At 44.0% G+C, this 16,186-nt stretch overlaps 1 protein-coding gene across 1 annotated transcript in view; it reads left to right on the forward strand.

Annotated features, from left to right (window-relative positions):
* Nucleotides 1–16,186, forward strand: part of VPS41 (VPS41 subunit of HOPS complex) — a 449,214-nt gene that overhangs the window by 17,526 nt on the left and 415,502 nt on the right. The window contains exon 2 of the mRNA XM_030203975.1: nucleotides 7,102–7,140. Coding sequence (XP_030059835.1) covers nucleotides 7,102–7,140 — 39 coding nt within the window. The remainder of the gene's footprint in view (nucleotides 1–7,101; nucleotides 7,141–16,186) is intronic.

Consider the following 16,186-nt stretch of genomic DNA (forward strand, 5'->3'; position numbering starts at 1 on the left):
CCGCCGGAGTAGCACAGGAGCCCTTACTGCCACCTCAGTAGATGGCAGTAAGTGCTCCCACCTGAAATATCAAGAGGTCAGTATTAAACTTTTAGGGCTTTGCAGTAGAGCCCATTGATTAAACCACCTATTTTGACTCTTGATAGTTTTTGGGATGCTACTTCTGCCCTAGACCAGCATCTATCTTTGTTAATTTGACTTACAATGGACATTCAGTTGCACGGTGTGAGCAGGAGGATAAAAGTGTTCAGTTTTTGGCAACTCGGACCACTTCATTTCTGGATAGGAGATTTATTAATCGTAGGCTACAAAATTTGGAGAACTTAGTTAAACCTTTGAACTTGGCATTTTTAATTCTCCATCAAATCCTTGATATCGCCGTTGGATTTAAAAAAATATATTTGGCTGAAGTAGTGAGTATAGTGGGAGGAGCTGTTCCTCTGGTTGTAAGATTTTTTTTTTAATTTGCCTACTGGTAGAAACTGATCAATAATTGCTTGTTAATTGGCAATTGGCGCTGATTAGCTTAAATTACATGTGCAAATCCAGAATACAGCTGGATTTGTGAACACAATTTCGGTTGCGCTACATAAAATCTGGGAGACTGTGGCTAAAATAAATAGCTCAGGTCACAAACTGATGGTCTTCTAAATAAACTAGAAAACTTCATGTCTAAGACCTCCCACAACTACTGCCCTTGCTGTTTTTGATCCAAAAAAAATCTCAAGAGGGTTCATAGAAAATATACTTCATAGAATTGAATTCAGAATACAAGGAAACCTTATTACACAGAAAGTGCCCAACATAAGAGCTGTCTAACAAATAGCAATAAACTTCTATCTACCATCTTGTGTAATCCTACACAGATTTGGAAATATCCAAAAACTTTCTGACCCATAAATAAAATATTAAATTTTGCTAAAATAAAGTTGTAGAAGAGTGCCCAGATCTTAGTAAAGTGGCCCTTTTATATCCTTCTCAAATTGATGACTCCAATACAGCTGAAATATTCAAACTATTAATAGATACAATACCAATATTCATATGTCCTCCATTTTGAGCTCTATCTGCAGCTCCTTGTGACTGGGCAAAGCACGCACGGACACTGCTTCACATTGCCTTTGCTTTTGCTTCTGTTTCAGCTGTTCCTCTGGTCCCGCCCTCATTTCCTGTTTGCGGAAGCGCTGGACCAGAGGAACAGGTGAAACAGAAGCGAAAGCAAAGGCATTGTGAAGTGGTGTCCATGCATGCTGGACTTCACTGTTGCCGGCGGAGCAGGAGGTAAAATGTTTTAAACAGCTGCCACTTACGAAGGGCTGGGGCACCCGCACACGTCCTCCTTGCACTTGGAGGGCACAGAAACAGAGGGAGGGAGGTGCTGGGCTGTGGAAATCGGAGTAGAGGGGGGCGTGGAACTCGGACTGGAGTGGGCCCGTGGAACTTGAACGGACAGGAGTGGAAGGAGGGAGGGAGGTAGGGGGTCATGGAACTCGGGGGGGGGGGGGCGTTTGTTTACTCACTTCCGGTGGCTGCTGCTGGGTTCTCTTCCCTCTCACTTCCCGTTGGTCCGCCCTGTGACGTCATCCCCAGGGCGGACCAATGGGAACTGTGTTACGAACCCAGGCAGCCAGACGGAGGTGCAAATTATTATATAGGAAGTTACGTGTGTATCTCTGAGACACTCCCATTACCTGCCCATATTCCGCTCACTTAAACACTAAGTGATTTGAATAGTATGTTATAGTATAGCCTAGCAGTTATGTGTTTCATTGCCAATTAGTGGTACCAATCAAGCACATAAATGCTGCTATTCTGTAACTTAAGCACATAATTGATGCCTGTCTTTAGGTCTCAATTTATAGAATTGCCCTTATTGTGTATTTCAAAGATGATTTAGAGATGTATGTAGGGGATAATTATGATGTTTGGAAAAGTCACTTTGGCTTGCCCCTCCCGCATACCTGGCATGCTTCTTGATGCCACCCCAAATATTTCTGCCTAGAGTCACCACAGCCAATATTTCTTTCAGTTCCTCTGTATCATCACCCTTGAATGGTACAGGTAGATTTCTTACACCATCTTCTGTAAAGACCGAAGCAAAGAATTCATTCAGTCTCTCCACTATGGCCTTTTCCTCCCTGAGTGCACCTTTTTCTCCTTCATGTTCTAACAGTCCCATGAATTCCCTTGTAGGCTTTCTGCTTCTGGTGTACCTGGAAAAGTTGTTACTGTGAGTTTTTGCCTCTGCTTCAAGTTTCTCTGTATATTCTATTTTAGAATTCTTTATCAGTGCTTTGCATCTAACTCACCAGTGCTATGTTGCTTCTTATTTTCTTCATTTGGGTCTTTCTCCATTCTTTGAAGGATGTTCTTTTGGCTCTAATAGCCTCTTTCACTTCACCTTTTAACCATGCTGACTGTCATTTTCTCTTCTTTCCACCTTTGTAAATATGTGGAATGCATCTGGTCTGGGCTTCCAAGATGGTATTTTTAAACAACACTCATGCCTGATTTGAAGTCCTAATCTTTTCAGCCAATCCTTTTAGCTTCTTTTTAACCATTTTCCTCATTTTATCATAGTCGCCCTTTTGAAAATTAAATCCTGCTACAGTAGATTCCCTTTGTGGCTTCACTCCAGATATTAGCTCAAACTTGATCATGTTATGATTACTCTTTCCCAGTGGATCCAACTCCTATGCCCTATATTCCACTAAATTGCCTCCTCTCTTGTCGGTTCCTGGACCTGTTGCTCCAAGAAACATTCATTTATTACGTCTAGGAATTTTACCTCCCAAGCATGCCCTGATGTAACATTAATCTGGTCAATATTGGGGTAATTGAAATCATCCATTATTATACTGTTGCCCAATTTGCCAGCTTTCTTAATTTCTGTAAGTATTTCTTCATCTGTCTTTTTGTTCTGTCCTGTGGGCAGTAGTACTGCCCTACAAGAATACTCCTTCCCTTCATACATGGAATTTCTATCCATAATGATTCCACTCTGCTATCTATTTTATTTAGAATGTTTGTTTATTTTGTTTGACTCAATTCCCTTTTTAATATATATTGCGATCCCCCTATAATTTGGTCCACGCTATCATTGCGATATAATTTGTACCCTGTTAACACGGTGTCCCATTGTTTGTCCTCCTTCCACCTGTTGTGTGTACCTCATCATTAATGCTATAACCCTAACTCTTACATCTTATTTTTTAGGCTTTTAGCATTTGTCTACCAGTGGCTTAGGTGTGTGGGGCTACAGGGGCCTGGGCTCCCTCAAATTCCCTCTGGGTCCCTGGTTTTGCTGGTGCGGGTCCCTAAACCCCACCAGTTGAAGCCTTGTCCAGCGCTGGTCTCTGGCACCGCCGCCGTGTTGCCTGCCCTGCTCTTCCTTCCCCCTCACGTCCTGCACACTCCTTTTAGTGAAATTGAGCAGTTTCACTAAAAGGAGCTTACGTGAGGGGGAAGAGAAAGCAGGGCAGGCAATGCGTCTGCGCCAGAGACTGGCACTGGAGAAGGCTTCAGCTGGCAGGGGTTGGGGACCCCTGCCAGCCAAGGTATTTGCTTCAGCAGTGGGTGGGGAGCGGCGGGGGTGGGATGGCAGACCAAAATTGCCCCCCCACCTTGGGCTCTGGCCCCCTCCCACTTCAAGGTCTGGCTATGCCCCTGTTGTATCATATTGTGTTTTTTCCTTGTATCTACAAGATGCTTAGAAGTTGACATGGATAATGTGCATCCTTTACCCTGCTCTCTTCTTAAGCACACCTGGCTTTCTTTCACCATTATTGAAGCCTCTCTGTTAGGATTCCCTAAATGTCCTGTTTTGATAGTATCCTTCAAGGATACTCCACACCGAACCATGCACTCCTGGGTGACTCTTGGCGTTCCCTCCCTTTTTAGTTTATAAGTTGCTCTATCTCATTTTTAAAAGTTAGCGCCATCAGCTTGCTGTGCCTTCTAGAGGCTATCTGTTAATGCTGTAGGCTGTGGCAGAAAGTTAAAGTTTTAAAACTGGAAACTAAGCTGTGCTGCAGACTAAAGTTAAAACTCTAAACTGGGGTTTCCTGTGACTATCAGTTCTGCTCTACACTGATGCTATGGTAAATTCTAGAATAGTTGCTGAAGTTACCTATTTAACTTTGTCTACCCTTTCCTGATTTTAAAAGCAAATAACTAACCAATGAAGTTCTGTCCTATTCTAGAAGTCCTCACAGCACCTCTTCTGCAAAGCTATAGTGACTTAGGAGATTTGATGTTTGGGTAAGAACCAGGCTGCTGGTGGTGTTGGCTGATTGAATTATTGTGGAATCTTGTGATTGGAAACTGCAGAGTGCAGTGCTGAATGTTTATTAAAAATGAGATCATGCATATACAAAGTTTTTGGAAAGAGGTTCCTGTCAAGATTGTCCAGGTTATTCAGGAGGAAGTGTCCTTTTTTCTGAGCGAGGTCTTCATATGCCATTATCAGTTACCAATATTTGTTTGTTGCAGGGCTTTTTGCTAGCTGGTAGGAGCATTGTTGCCAGGGGCCTATACCCTCTGCTGGTTGGAGTTGTTGGATAATGTATGAGAAAGATAGATAGAATATGGTGAAGCTCACTTGAGAACTAAGGACTGCATGAATGGACTTTGTAAAGAAAGGGCCCCTTATTTAAATTATAAGTTGCAGTAGAGCCTGATGTATTTGATGAGAACTTTTTTTTTCCCATTTATGATGAAAGTTCTATAGTAGGGTTGATGGTGGCTGGAACAGGGGAGGGTTGTGAAGTTCAGTATCCTTTTTTTTCTCTCCTTTGCATGGCTTTTTTAATTAGTTCCATCCTCATTCTTTGTGATAATTGATGAGGGGTAGATTCTTTAATGTTGGGCACCCTGATTTACATATAAACTATGTTTAATGGAATCGAACTTCATGGTTTTGTTGTTTTTCTTTTAAAATAAAAGTTTAGAAATTAAATATAAAAAGGATCATGCTCCCCAGGAAGATGGAATACAATGGAGGGAAACATCAAAATCTGTCTAGGAAAAGCAGTGATATAAACAGGTGGTCCCGCTTTATGGCTGACAGCAGAGATATTGGTGTTGTTTTCCTGTCATCATCTACTCTCTTATTACTTGGAACCAAGAAGGGTCAGAGAGCTAGTGGGTTCTAGTATTAGAGTATTCCTGAAAGGCTTTACTAAGACATTCCTATGTTTTATGTGAAATTTATTTCTTCCTTCCAGAGTGGTGTAGGTACACTTAGGATGTGTTATAACCCCATGAGCAAATAGTACAACAGACCATATGTTTTTGGCTGTGGTGACTTGTTGCTTGAAGTAGCTCATGTCCCCTGGGGACAGAGAAGAGCTACATATGGGTTTCACAACATCATCTAAAGGCTGACAAGAGAGCTGCTCTGCAAGTGCTCTGAGGGAATCTGGCTTGCTGTTTTGGCCAAAGGCAGTTTGCTACATTAATGTCGGTTTAGGACTTTGAGGGGTATGTTTACTAAGGTGCGTTAGAGTTTTTAACACACCTTTTAAAGTTAAGACACGTTAAACGCTAACTTGCCAATACTTTCCTCTAGGCACTTTAGTATTTGACACGAGTTAGCATTTAACATGTATTAAAAATGCTAACGCGCCTATAGCTCGCCTTTGTAAACACAGGCGTGAAAGAAAAGAGATTATGCATAATAACATTGATAGTGGGCTTGCATAGGAGAACAAACATAGATATTAGACTTTTTGAGAAGGTTTGTTTTTGATAAGTCTGTATGTTGCTTCAGAGAATTCTTTGAGTTTATCGTCTGTATTTTGTAGCTGAGACAAAAGTTGTCTTGTATATGTTAACTGGAGCCAACACTCTTGCAAGAAATAGCTTTATGGAATGACTTTGTTGTTGCTCCTGATTTTACCCATGTTTGTGTGTGTGCAAGCGGCCTAGGTTCTGGGCCCGTGGTGAAGTCCTTTTAGACAAAATAAAACTAGCTGAGCCCAGGTTCAGATGAAAAGTAAAGTCTTTATTTAGTACAGAACAAAAAAACAAATGCCTGCTGATTGTTTTAGACTTCAAAAACAATATGTCTGTTTCATATGGATGCTAGGAATTACTATGAAAGGGATGCAAAATAAGACCAAGAATACCTTTGTTTAGCTCTGTGATGCGACCTTACCGTGAGTATTGTGTTCAATTCTGGTTGCTGTATGTCAAAAAGATATAGTGGAATTAGAAAAGGTTCAAAGAAGAGCGATCAAAATGATAAAGGGGATGGACTCCTCTCTTATGAGGAAGGCTAAAGAGGTTACATCTCTTCAGCTTGGAAAAGAGACAGCTGCGGGGGGATATGATTGAGGTCTACAAAATCCTGTAGAATAGGTAAAATTGCATTGATTTTTCACTCTTTCAAAAATTACAAAGACCAGGGGTCACGCAATGAAATTACATGAAAATACTTTTAAAACAAATAGTTTGTAGTTTATTAAATAGGAGGAAATATTTTTTCACTCAAGGAATATTTAAGCTCTGGAACTCATTTCCAAAGAATGTGATGACAGCAGTTAGTATATCTGGGTTTAAAAAAGGTTTGGACAGGTTCCTGGAGGAAAAGTCCATAGTCTGTTATTGAGATGGACATGAGGGAAGCTAGAGTTTGTCCCAGGATTGGTAGCATGGAATGTTGCTACTAACTGGGTTTTTGCCAGGTACTTGTGACCTGGATTGGAAGCAGTATACTGGACTAGAGGGACCATTGGTCTGACCCGGTATGTTCTTGTATTCTCCTGGGGCCTTCCCTTCCTAGTTTGGGCTTCTCTGCTTCCTTCTGAGCTTCTAACTTTTCCCCTTGGGCTCTGCCCTTGCCCTTTTTAAGGTGGATTGGGCTGTTCTATTTACCACTTTGCACTATGTTACATCATCAGTGGACTTGGAGGATAGGAATTAGGAAATCCCACAAAAGCGTTCAGTATAGTTAAAAATCTTTCATTCCACATGGTAGCATTAATATTTAATATTACTTGACTTCTGAATAATAAAGTCCTTAGATCAGTAAACGTTTTTCTGTTGCACAGATATTAATATTTGTTCTTTCTTTTGATTCTCTTTTTGTATCTTTTTCAGGTAGTGAAATCTAGTGAAGAGTCTACAGATGATTCAGAGGTAAGGTTTCACAGAACACCATGGTTTGCAAGATATAAAGTCCATAGCATCTGTTTTAGTGAAATGACTATGGATTTTTGTGACCTGTAATACTTTTTTTTTTTCTTGGCTCAGCTTAAGAATTATCCAAAGGTGCCACTGTGTAGGAGCTTTGAGATCATGGAAGCCTCTTTCTTCTTTGTGTTGCCACCACCACTTTTACACTGTGGTTGGGAGGGGGCAGAAATCACGTTTACTCTTGGTTTGTGGATAATTTCTATCCGAAAGGAAAATCGATTTCCCTTAAACACTGGTTAGAATGTAAAATATAAACACACACACTTTCATTTGTGATAAATTTAGCTGATACAGAATACTTCCATTAAATCCTGTGTTCTGTACATAAATTCGGTCATGTTATTTCTTTGGTAGCGACTCATCCGTGGTTGCTGATGATCTTCTGTATTAAATTAAAATTCTACTTTTGTTTTTCACACATTACAATTTGTTGCTCCTTCTTATGTCGCTGATTTGTTGATATTCCATGTCCCTGCCCATTCCCTATGGTCTGCTAACCAGAAGTCGCTGGTCATCCCAATTGGTGACTAGCATTTTATCTTGAGATGACTAGTTGATCTGCTTTTAATTCCATAGCCTTTATGTTGTCGAATTCTCTACCACTGGATTGTGAGATTAGAAAAAAAGATTATTCCTGTGTTAAAGTGAAGCCAAGGGCATGGTATTTCTTGTGCTTGCGGTAAATGAAGGTTGTACTGTGATCATTATGATAGATGTTGGGCTCTGAATTTTAGGCCCATGGGCCACAGGTTTGTCTTTGTGTGAAGTATGTAAATACTGTTTTATTTTGATTTATGTTTTACATTTGATTTGATTTTTTGTTTTCTTTTCAATCCTGTAAACTGTTTTGATGGATTTCTGAAAGGCATAACAAAGTATTTTAAACTAAACAGTGGATTTTCTTTGGTGGCCATCAACAGTGCATTCTACTAGGCTGGAGCTGCCGTTCCCCTCTCTCTCTCTCTCTGCATTGTGACTGGGACTAGGAAAGTGTCACATCAGTATAGTAATTCATACTGCGGCACCTTGAGCCCTGCTGGCAATTCTGATTTTCTGTGGTTGACATGGTCATCCTGCCCTATCCGAAAGAAAATTACTTTTCATGTTTTATGTTGTTGATGAGTTAGTAAGAATATGGGACCTTTAGGTCTACATGTATGTCAGTGTTCTGTGACTTTTTGGCAGTGCTTAAAATATGTATACTGCTTTGGTAGTATCACACAAAAGGAAGGTCCAAATCTCCCGTGAAATCAAAACAAACCACAAAAGATGGCGGAAGATGAACCAAAACAGACCAGAAAAACAAAGGAGTAAGAGCACCAGAAAAGTTTAATGGGACCCTACACGGTCCGTGTTTCGGCCAACAGGCCTTCCTCAGGGGTCCTGAATCTGACGTTTACAGGTGCACCTCCGAGATACTCATGAAACGTCAGATTCAGGACCCCTGAGGAAGGCCTGTTGGCCGAAACATGGACCATGTAGGGTCCCATTAAACTTTTCTGGTGCTCTTACTCCTTTGTTTTTCTGGTCTGTTTTGGTTCATCTTCCGCCATCTTTTGTGGTTGGTTGTACCACAGAAAAGTGGTATATCGAGTCCATGACCCTTACTGTTTACCTTTGATCAGCATATTGGTCTAATCAACAGTATTGCTGTTATTGAGCTGTAAATGGTTGTGGTCATAAAGTGGTGTTTTAATGCAGCATTGTCAGACATGCTGAACGTTGGTGGATTTGCGTTGTAATATATACCTTGAACTCAGAGGCTTTTCTCACTTCTTGTCTGCCTGTCAAACTAATGAAGGCACTATTTTCCTGGCCAATTAAATGTGCAGTTAAAACAAATAAATAAAAATTAAAATTGTGGTACCACCAAAGAGGGGCCATCTGTATCCACCAGAAATCCATAGTCACTAATGAAAATTCTGTTTACTCAGCTGCAGACATCCATTTGTTTAGTTAGTTCCTAAGAAAACACAGAAAATTAAAGCTCTGGGTTTGTTATTCTGCAGCCTTCATTAATAAAAGTGCTTGTTCACAATCCTGGTAAATATTTTAGACCTTAAAACTTTAAATACAAAATGAAAACAATCTGGAAGATTTGCGTTGCACTTTCCTGCGGCCCTGTGTAACACTGACAGCTTTGTTTTCATGTTTCTTTTGAGATTGATTTTAAACAAAAGAAGAATAAAAGCATCATTCATTACTATACTTTTGTAGTCATTGTTTCTCTGTAGGGACTCTCTGCATTTGTTAATACCATATTTTTCAGGAGTTGACTAGAAGAAAATCTTAAGAGACCTTTTTTTGTTATTTGGCTCCTCAGTTTTGGCTACCTCTTTCTCTTACATTGCGAAGTGCTGTTGATTATCTACAATTTCAAAAGCAACTAAAAACCTATTTGTTTAAACGTGTCTATCATAGTTTTTTTTTTTTCATTTTTTCATGTTTATATTTTGCAGTGGCGTACCTAGGGTATTTGACACCCGGGGCCGGTCATTTTTTAACACCCCCCTCCAAAATCCTGTACTAGGCATACCGAGAATACAATACACGCGGGACCTATGGAGCAATTCTACCATACCATAAGCAGTAATTTCTATGAGTCACACAAGGAAAAGGAAAGCACCTACAACACAACTGTGAGCACTAGAACATCAATTCACCTATTGTAAAATGAAACCAGATAGAATGGTACAGATCGTCAATCCTGCACAGTCAATGCCAACTGAAGCCCTGTCTTTTTCACAGACACACCCTAATCCACTATAGAATAAGAAATCATAAACTTACTATTTAAACAAAAATTAAACAACCCCCAAGATGCCAGATTCTGCATACAATGCAACATACAGAAACAGAAAATGTCCCCTAGTACTGTGCAAAATATAAAGACAGCAGATGTAAATTTGAAAAAAAAAAACTAACAAGAACCAATCATCACTTTACAAATTAACAAATAGAAATAAAACAAATATAGAAAATAAAATAATACCATTTTATTGGACTAATACATTAAGCTTTCAGAGGCCAAAACCTCCTTCCTCAGGTCAATACAGTATACTGCTGTTACAGTATCCTATCCTGACCTGAGGGAAGGGGGTTTTGTTCTCTGAAAGTTAGTCAAAATGTATTAAAATTAGTCCAATAAAAAGATTACCTTATTTACATGTTCTATTTATAAACATTTATTAACACAGCTACAATACTACTTTATCCTAAAGCTAAAAAAGAAAAAATATATATTTTATTTACAGTTGTCTCTGGTTTCTGCTTTCCTCATCTTTCTTTCACTGTCTCCTTCCATCCAGTATCTGTCTTCGCTCTCTCCCTACCGTCCAGTGTCTACCTTCTCTCTCTCCCTGCCCCTGCCATCCACTGTCTGCCCTCTCTCTCCTGTCCCCTCCATCTACCATCTGCCCTCTCTCTCCCTCTGCCCCTTCCAACCACTATCTGCCCTCTCTCTTCCTTCCATCTAGCATCTGCCCTCTATCTCTGCCCCTTCCATCCACCATCTGCGCCTGTCTGCCCTCTCTCTCTCCCCCTTCCATCCACTGTCGGCCCTTTCTCTCTGCCCCTTCGATCCACCATTTGCCCTCCCTCTCCCATCCATCCAGGGTCTGCCTTCCCTCTCTCTCTCTCCCCTTCCATCCAGGATCTGTCCCCCCCGCTCTCTTTCTCTCTCTCTCTCTGCCCCATTATCACAACTGTCCCTAGTTCTAGCCCCAGCCCATATCTCCCACCTGCCCCCTCCTTTTCAGCCCCTAGATCCAGCCCCATTCTCTCACCTGCCCTCCTTTTCAGCCCCAGACCCGTTCTCCCTCCTGCCCCCTTCTCAGACCCCAGTTCCAGCCCCCTTTTCTCATCTGAGCCCCCCTGACCCAGTCCCCTTTTCTCATCTGAGCCCATTCTCTGACCCAGTCCCCACCTGCCTACCATCAGCTCCCTTGACAGCCCCCTTCTCTCTGCCTCTCGATCGGCTGCACTGTAGTTTAAAAATCGCTGAATCGGCGGCACAGCTCTAGCGTGCAGTAAATGCGCCTCTGCCTGTAAAAGAAGCGGATCGTCTCGTCGGGCCTTTCCTCACTGTGTCCCGCCCTCGCGGAAATAGGAAGTTACATCAGAGGAGGATGGGACACAGTGAGGAAAGGCCCGACTAGGCTATCCGCTTCTTTTACAGGCAGAGGTGCGTTCACTGCATGCTAGAGCTGTGCCGCCGATTCAGCGATTTTTAAACTGCAGCGGGTCGGGGGGCTGGCGAAGGAGCTGACTGTGGTGCCAGCAGCCTTTCAGTTAGGCGCAGCTTGAATGGAGCACCCCCCCTCGTTCTTACACCCGGAACGGTCCGCTCCCACCGCCCCACCCTTGGTACGCCACCGATATTTTGTTACCCACTTTGAACCACTAATAGTGAGAGTTGTCGGGTACAAGTGATATATTACTTTACATTACTAAAGTTTTCTTCTCTCTGACTACTGTGTCAGATTGCTCAGGTTATTCAATAGCAGGAAGGCATAATGGGACAAGTATTGCTGCCCAACAATTACATGCCCGAGGTGTGTTGTGAACCACAAAATCTAAAGGCCCAGTGACTCCCCCTAAGAAATTTGTAAGGCAATACGTGCCCTAAATTTTAGTTTCCATTACATTAATTCCCACCATTCCAGTACGAGTGGGTAGTTATGTCTATCGACCAGCAGGTGGAGATAGAAAATGCAGAACTGAGCACCACTACATAGCTCCCTGCTAGCAGCTCAGCTCCTCAGTATTTTCTATCTCCAGCAGGTGGATGGACAGACTTCCTCTGTCTCTGGTTCTGAGGCCTTGCTCCTGGTCCAGTTGGTCAACTGGTTCCCAGTTGAGCAGACATACCTGGTGGTGCTGGGTCACTGTCGTGCCTTCCCCATGGGGTGTTCTGCACCTTTTCCCTCTGTTTGAGAGCCTGCTCAGTAACCAGTCTGCTCAGAAGATGAGGAGTTGCAGGCAACACAGTGAGTCTGGCAGGCCGGTGCTGCTGCCGTGCCCTGCTCTGAAAGTGGGGGGGTGGTGACTGTGTCCCCGGATAGCGTGGACCCAGGGTGATGGGTCCTTTCTGCTGTGCTTCAGGCCTTGGGACATCGATTGGAGCACTGTGTGTCGGTGCTACAAAAAAAAAAAAAAAATAAATAAAACCATGGAGGAAGTGGAAGAGCAGTTTAATGATTAGATCAGTGGAGTGAGAACCAGGGGAGCCTGGTTGAAATCTCACAACTGCTCCTTGAGGTCTTTGGCAGATACAAACAGACTGTGATTCCTCTGAAGACAGAAAACTGCCTAATCTACCTGAATGTAAAAAAAAATTTAAAAAGGACATATTTTTGCTTGTTTGTGCTGTGCTCTGGTTAAAAAAAAAAGCGGGTATGTAGCGCGGTGCACCACATGTTTTCCCGTGCAGCGGTAGTCTCTGGCCATGGCAACCCCTGTTTAGTGTGTGACCTGTATCCGCCTTATTTTTATGCATAAAAATAATGCGGCATGACTCAGATAAGTGTTCATTAAAATATTTTGACATTAACTGCCTTAGATATCATTGGTATTGACGAACTTTGGGGCAGGTTGCACTTTTTTGAATTGTATATAAGGCTGGTTGGATATTTGTTATTATATTAATTGAAGAATTACACCAGTCTGTTAGCACTTATTCGGTGATTCACCACGAAAAAATGAGTAACCCGATGAAAGAAGTGCTACACCACTAAGCAACAAAAATTTGCTGTGCTTTTTATAGTGGGAATATCTGAGGGTGCTCTTAAAGAAATTAAAAAAGAAACAATAAAAAAGAAACAATAAAATTATTATGTTTATTATATCCTGGTTATAGCAGTTTGCCTTGTGGGCTCAGCAGGTGCCCTGTTTCATGACAGCTCCTTGTGTAGGTTTGGTCGTCACACCTTTGGCCAGAGGGCTCAGTTTCAGGCCCAGCAATCTTCCTTCCGGGGGACGGAGAGCCAGTAGGGCACTCAGAGTGAGTGGCTGCTGTCTCCCGGCAATCCCAATATAGCCAGGCCGGATGATCTCTCTAGGCCTACAGGGGGCCGCTTCAGGCCTTTCAGGACGTGTGGTCTACCTTTTCTCAGCTCTGGCGCTGGTTATTCTGGGTGATGGATTCCAGTTGGAGTTCTCCCCTCTGGTAGCTCCTCTCTTCTTACAGTCTCCTTGTCGGGGGGCCTCTGGCAGCTCAGGGCAAAATCAGTTGAGGTGCTGCTGGCCCTTCGGGCCATTGTTCCCATCCTTCCTGCTGAGCGCGGTCTGGTTGGTTCTCCTCCTATTTTGAGGTTCCCAGGAAGATGGGAGCAGTGCAACCCAATTGGGATCTCTAGGGGTCCACCGGTGTCCATTTTCAGATGGTGACCCTGAGGTCTGTGCTCCCGTCCGTTCAGAGAGAGAGTTGTCTCTGCTCTTGAGACCATGGAAGTGTATTTACCTTCCCCTCTTGGGACTGCTGCAGTTCTTTTCCAATTCCGGTCCCGACGATTTGGTCTCCTCACGGGCCTGGGGACCTTTTCCTAGGTTGTGTGTGTAGCGGTCTTTCTGCGGAGACGGAGGTTTCATTTCCTCCTGCACTTGGACAGCTGGCTAATCTGAGCCTCCTCTTCCCAAGCCTGTGTAGAGGCTCCTTCAACAATGGTTCACCTCCTGTTTTGTTTTTTCTTTTCTGGTTTGGGTGTTCAATTTCAGTGGGGGTGGCTGGCGCTAGCACACCAACTTGGAGCATCTAGGTGTTCTTTTCGATTCCCTGTGAGCTTGAGTGTTTATCACAGAGGAATGGCGCTTTAAGTTAGCGCACTGGATTTTTTGCTACTGCTTCGTTCCCAGCTTCTAGCCTGGGATTTTGTACAGCTCCTTGGTTCTGTGACAGCGGCCCTGGAAGTGGTACCTTATTCCACTTTATACCAATTTATAGGGCCCTGTTCAGCTCCTGGTCTCCGATTTCAGAGGGTTGCAACCTCTGGCTTCTTTGCCCCTGGTGGTCAGACAGACTTGAGGTGGTTGTGGCTTCACCAGTCGACCCTAGGGAGGCCTTCCCCGCTCCTGCCTTGGGAAGTGGGGTCTACGGTTGACAGTTTTTTGGGTTGGGGGGCCCTTTGCAGGGGTCCCCTGGCACGGCTCTTGGTTTCCAGTAGAGGCGCATTGTCCCTCTGAGGCTGTGAGAGGTGCGCTAAGCTCTGGAGGCTTTTGCCCCGCTGTTGGGAATGCTTTGGTTTGGGCCTTTTTGGACATTGCTATGGCACTAGCCTCTTCTACTAGCAAGGGGGGGATTCCTAGCAGTCTGCTGGCTCTGGAGCCCAACTGGTTAATGGCCGGGGCAGAGCCACCTGTTGTGCCTTTCGGCAGTTTTGAGGGGTCCCTCTCGTGGGCACCGACCTTCTTACCAGGCACGCTCGGACTTCCAGCGATTGAGATCTGTCGGTCGAGCCATTACAGCTGGTGATGTGTCGATGGGGCTTGGTTCTCTTGGCCTATAACTATGTCAGTGTTCCTCGGTTCTTCAGCTGTCACAGGGAAGAGGGCTCTCTGGGTCTGGACACTCTGCTGCGATTGTGTTTGAGCGAGGGACTCCTGTACGTCTTCCCCCGTGCCAAAGTTAGGCCGGGAGTGGGGGAGAGTGGGAGACCTTCGGGATTCAGTGCTCCTGTTCTCCAGCCTGGACACGGCTCCAGTGCTATGCAGATCTTGTGAAGCGCCTAGTTGGGGAGCTAATGCGAGTCCCTCAAGTTCGAGGTTCTTCTGTTAGAGCCTGGTGGTCATGGAGGATTCTTCTCCCTTTGGTCTTACGGCCTGGCCCTTGAGAGGGCTCGGCTGAGGAAGAAGAATTATTGGTTTCAGTCCTAGCTTCCCTGCTGCAGGCTAGGAAGCGCTCTTCTTCCTTGGCGCCTGCCAGTACTTTGCTTCCTCCCTGGGCCATTTCCTGGCATTTTTGCGGGAGGGAGTATCAAGGGCTAGTGCTGGGTTCCTTGTGGGTTCCAGTGACAGCCCTGGCTTGCTTTCAGGGTCATTTGCAGACCTCTTCTTTAGCGGCTCTTCCGGTTGTTATTCATTTTCAGAGAGGTGTGGGTTGCTTACACTGCCCTTTGCGTGCCTTTTCTGAATGGGATTTTATGCTGGTCCTTCGGGTGCTGCATCACTCTCCATTTGTGCCCCATCGCTAGGTGATCCTGATAGTTCTCACGTAGAACTCGGTGTTAGTAGGGCGCTTCTGTTGGCCTATTGCTTCTTGCAACCTCAGGCTCCTTCTTAGGACCCTTTCTCCGTCTTTGTTTTGGAGGTGGGGTCCCGTTTCGGGCAGTACCATTCTTCTTGCCTGAGTGCTTGTTGGTTTCTTTTTATTTAGTCATCTATATGCCTCTTGCAGGCTTCTGAACTTTCACAGGACTCTCTTGTGTTTTTTCGAGGTTCCCGATGTCTTCCGCCTTTCGTGTATACCTTTTGTGCAGTTTGGTAAACAGTGGGTGCCCGGTGGGTGAAGGTGGCTGTGGTCTCTGCTTGTATTCTGGGAGGCTCATCTCCTCGTGTTGGAAGGCACATTCTCCTGGGCATGTGACTACGTCTCGGGCAAAGGCGTTGTTGTCTTCTCTGATGAGTATTTGTAGGGCAGAGGCATGGGCTTCTCTGCTTTCCTTCAGTAGCTTGATGGTATAGCGGGGGCCACACAGGCAGCGGCTGCATTTGGGGTGTCAGTTCTGCTTGTGGCAGGTTCGGATTCCCACCTTTGTAGGGATAGCTTTTGAATATCCCACTCGTCCTGGAATAGTGGGAATGAACGTAATGGAAGGAGAAATTAGGACTTACCTGATAATTTTCTTTCCGATAGTTCTTCACACTATTCCAGGAGCCCTCCCGTGGTTCGACGCCCTGATTGGTGGCTCTATACACGGTCTTTGTATCCTGTTTTCCAGGGACCTTGTCTTCGGATGGTTCTTGGGGCTGGATGTGTTGGTTGCTGCTTTGCGCC

Source organism: Microcaecilia unicolor, chromosome 1, assembly GCF_901765095.1.
Source record: "Microcaecilia unicolor chromosome 1, aMicUni1.1, whole genome shotgun sequence".
Taxonomy (NCBI): Eukaryota; Metazoa; Chordata; class Amphibia; order Gymnophiona; family Siphonopidae; genus Microcaecilia; species Microcaecilia unicolor.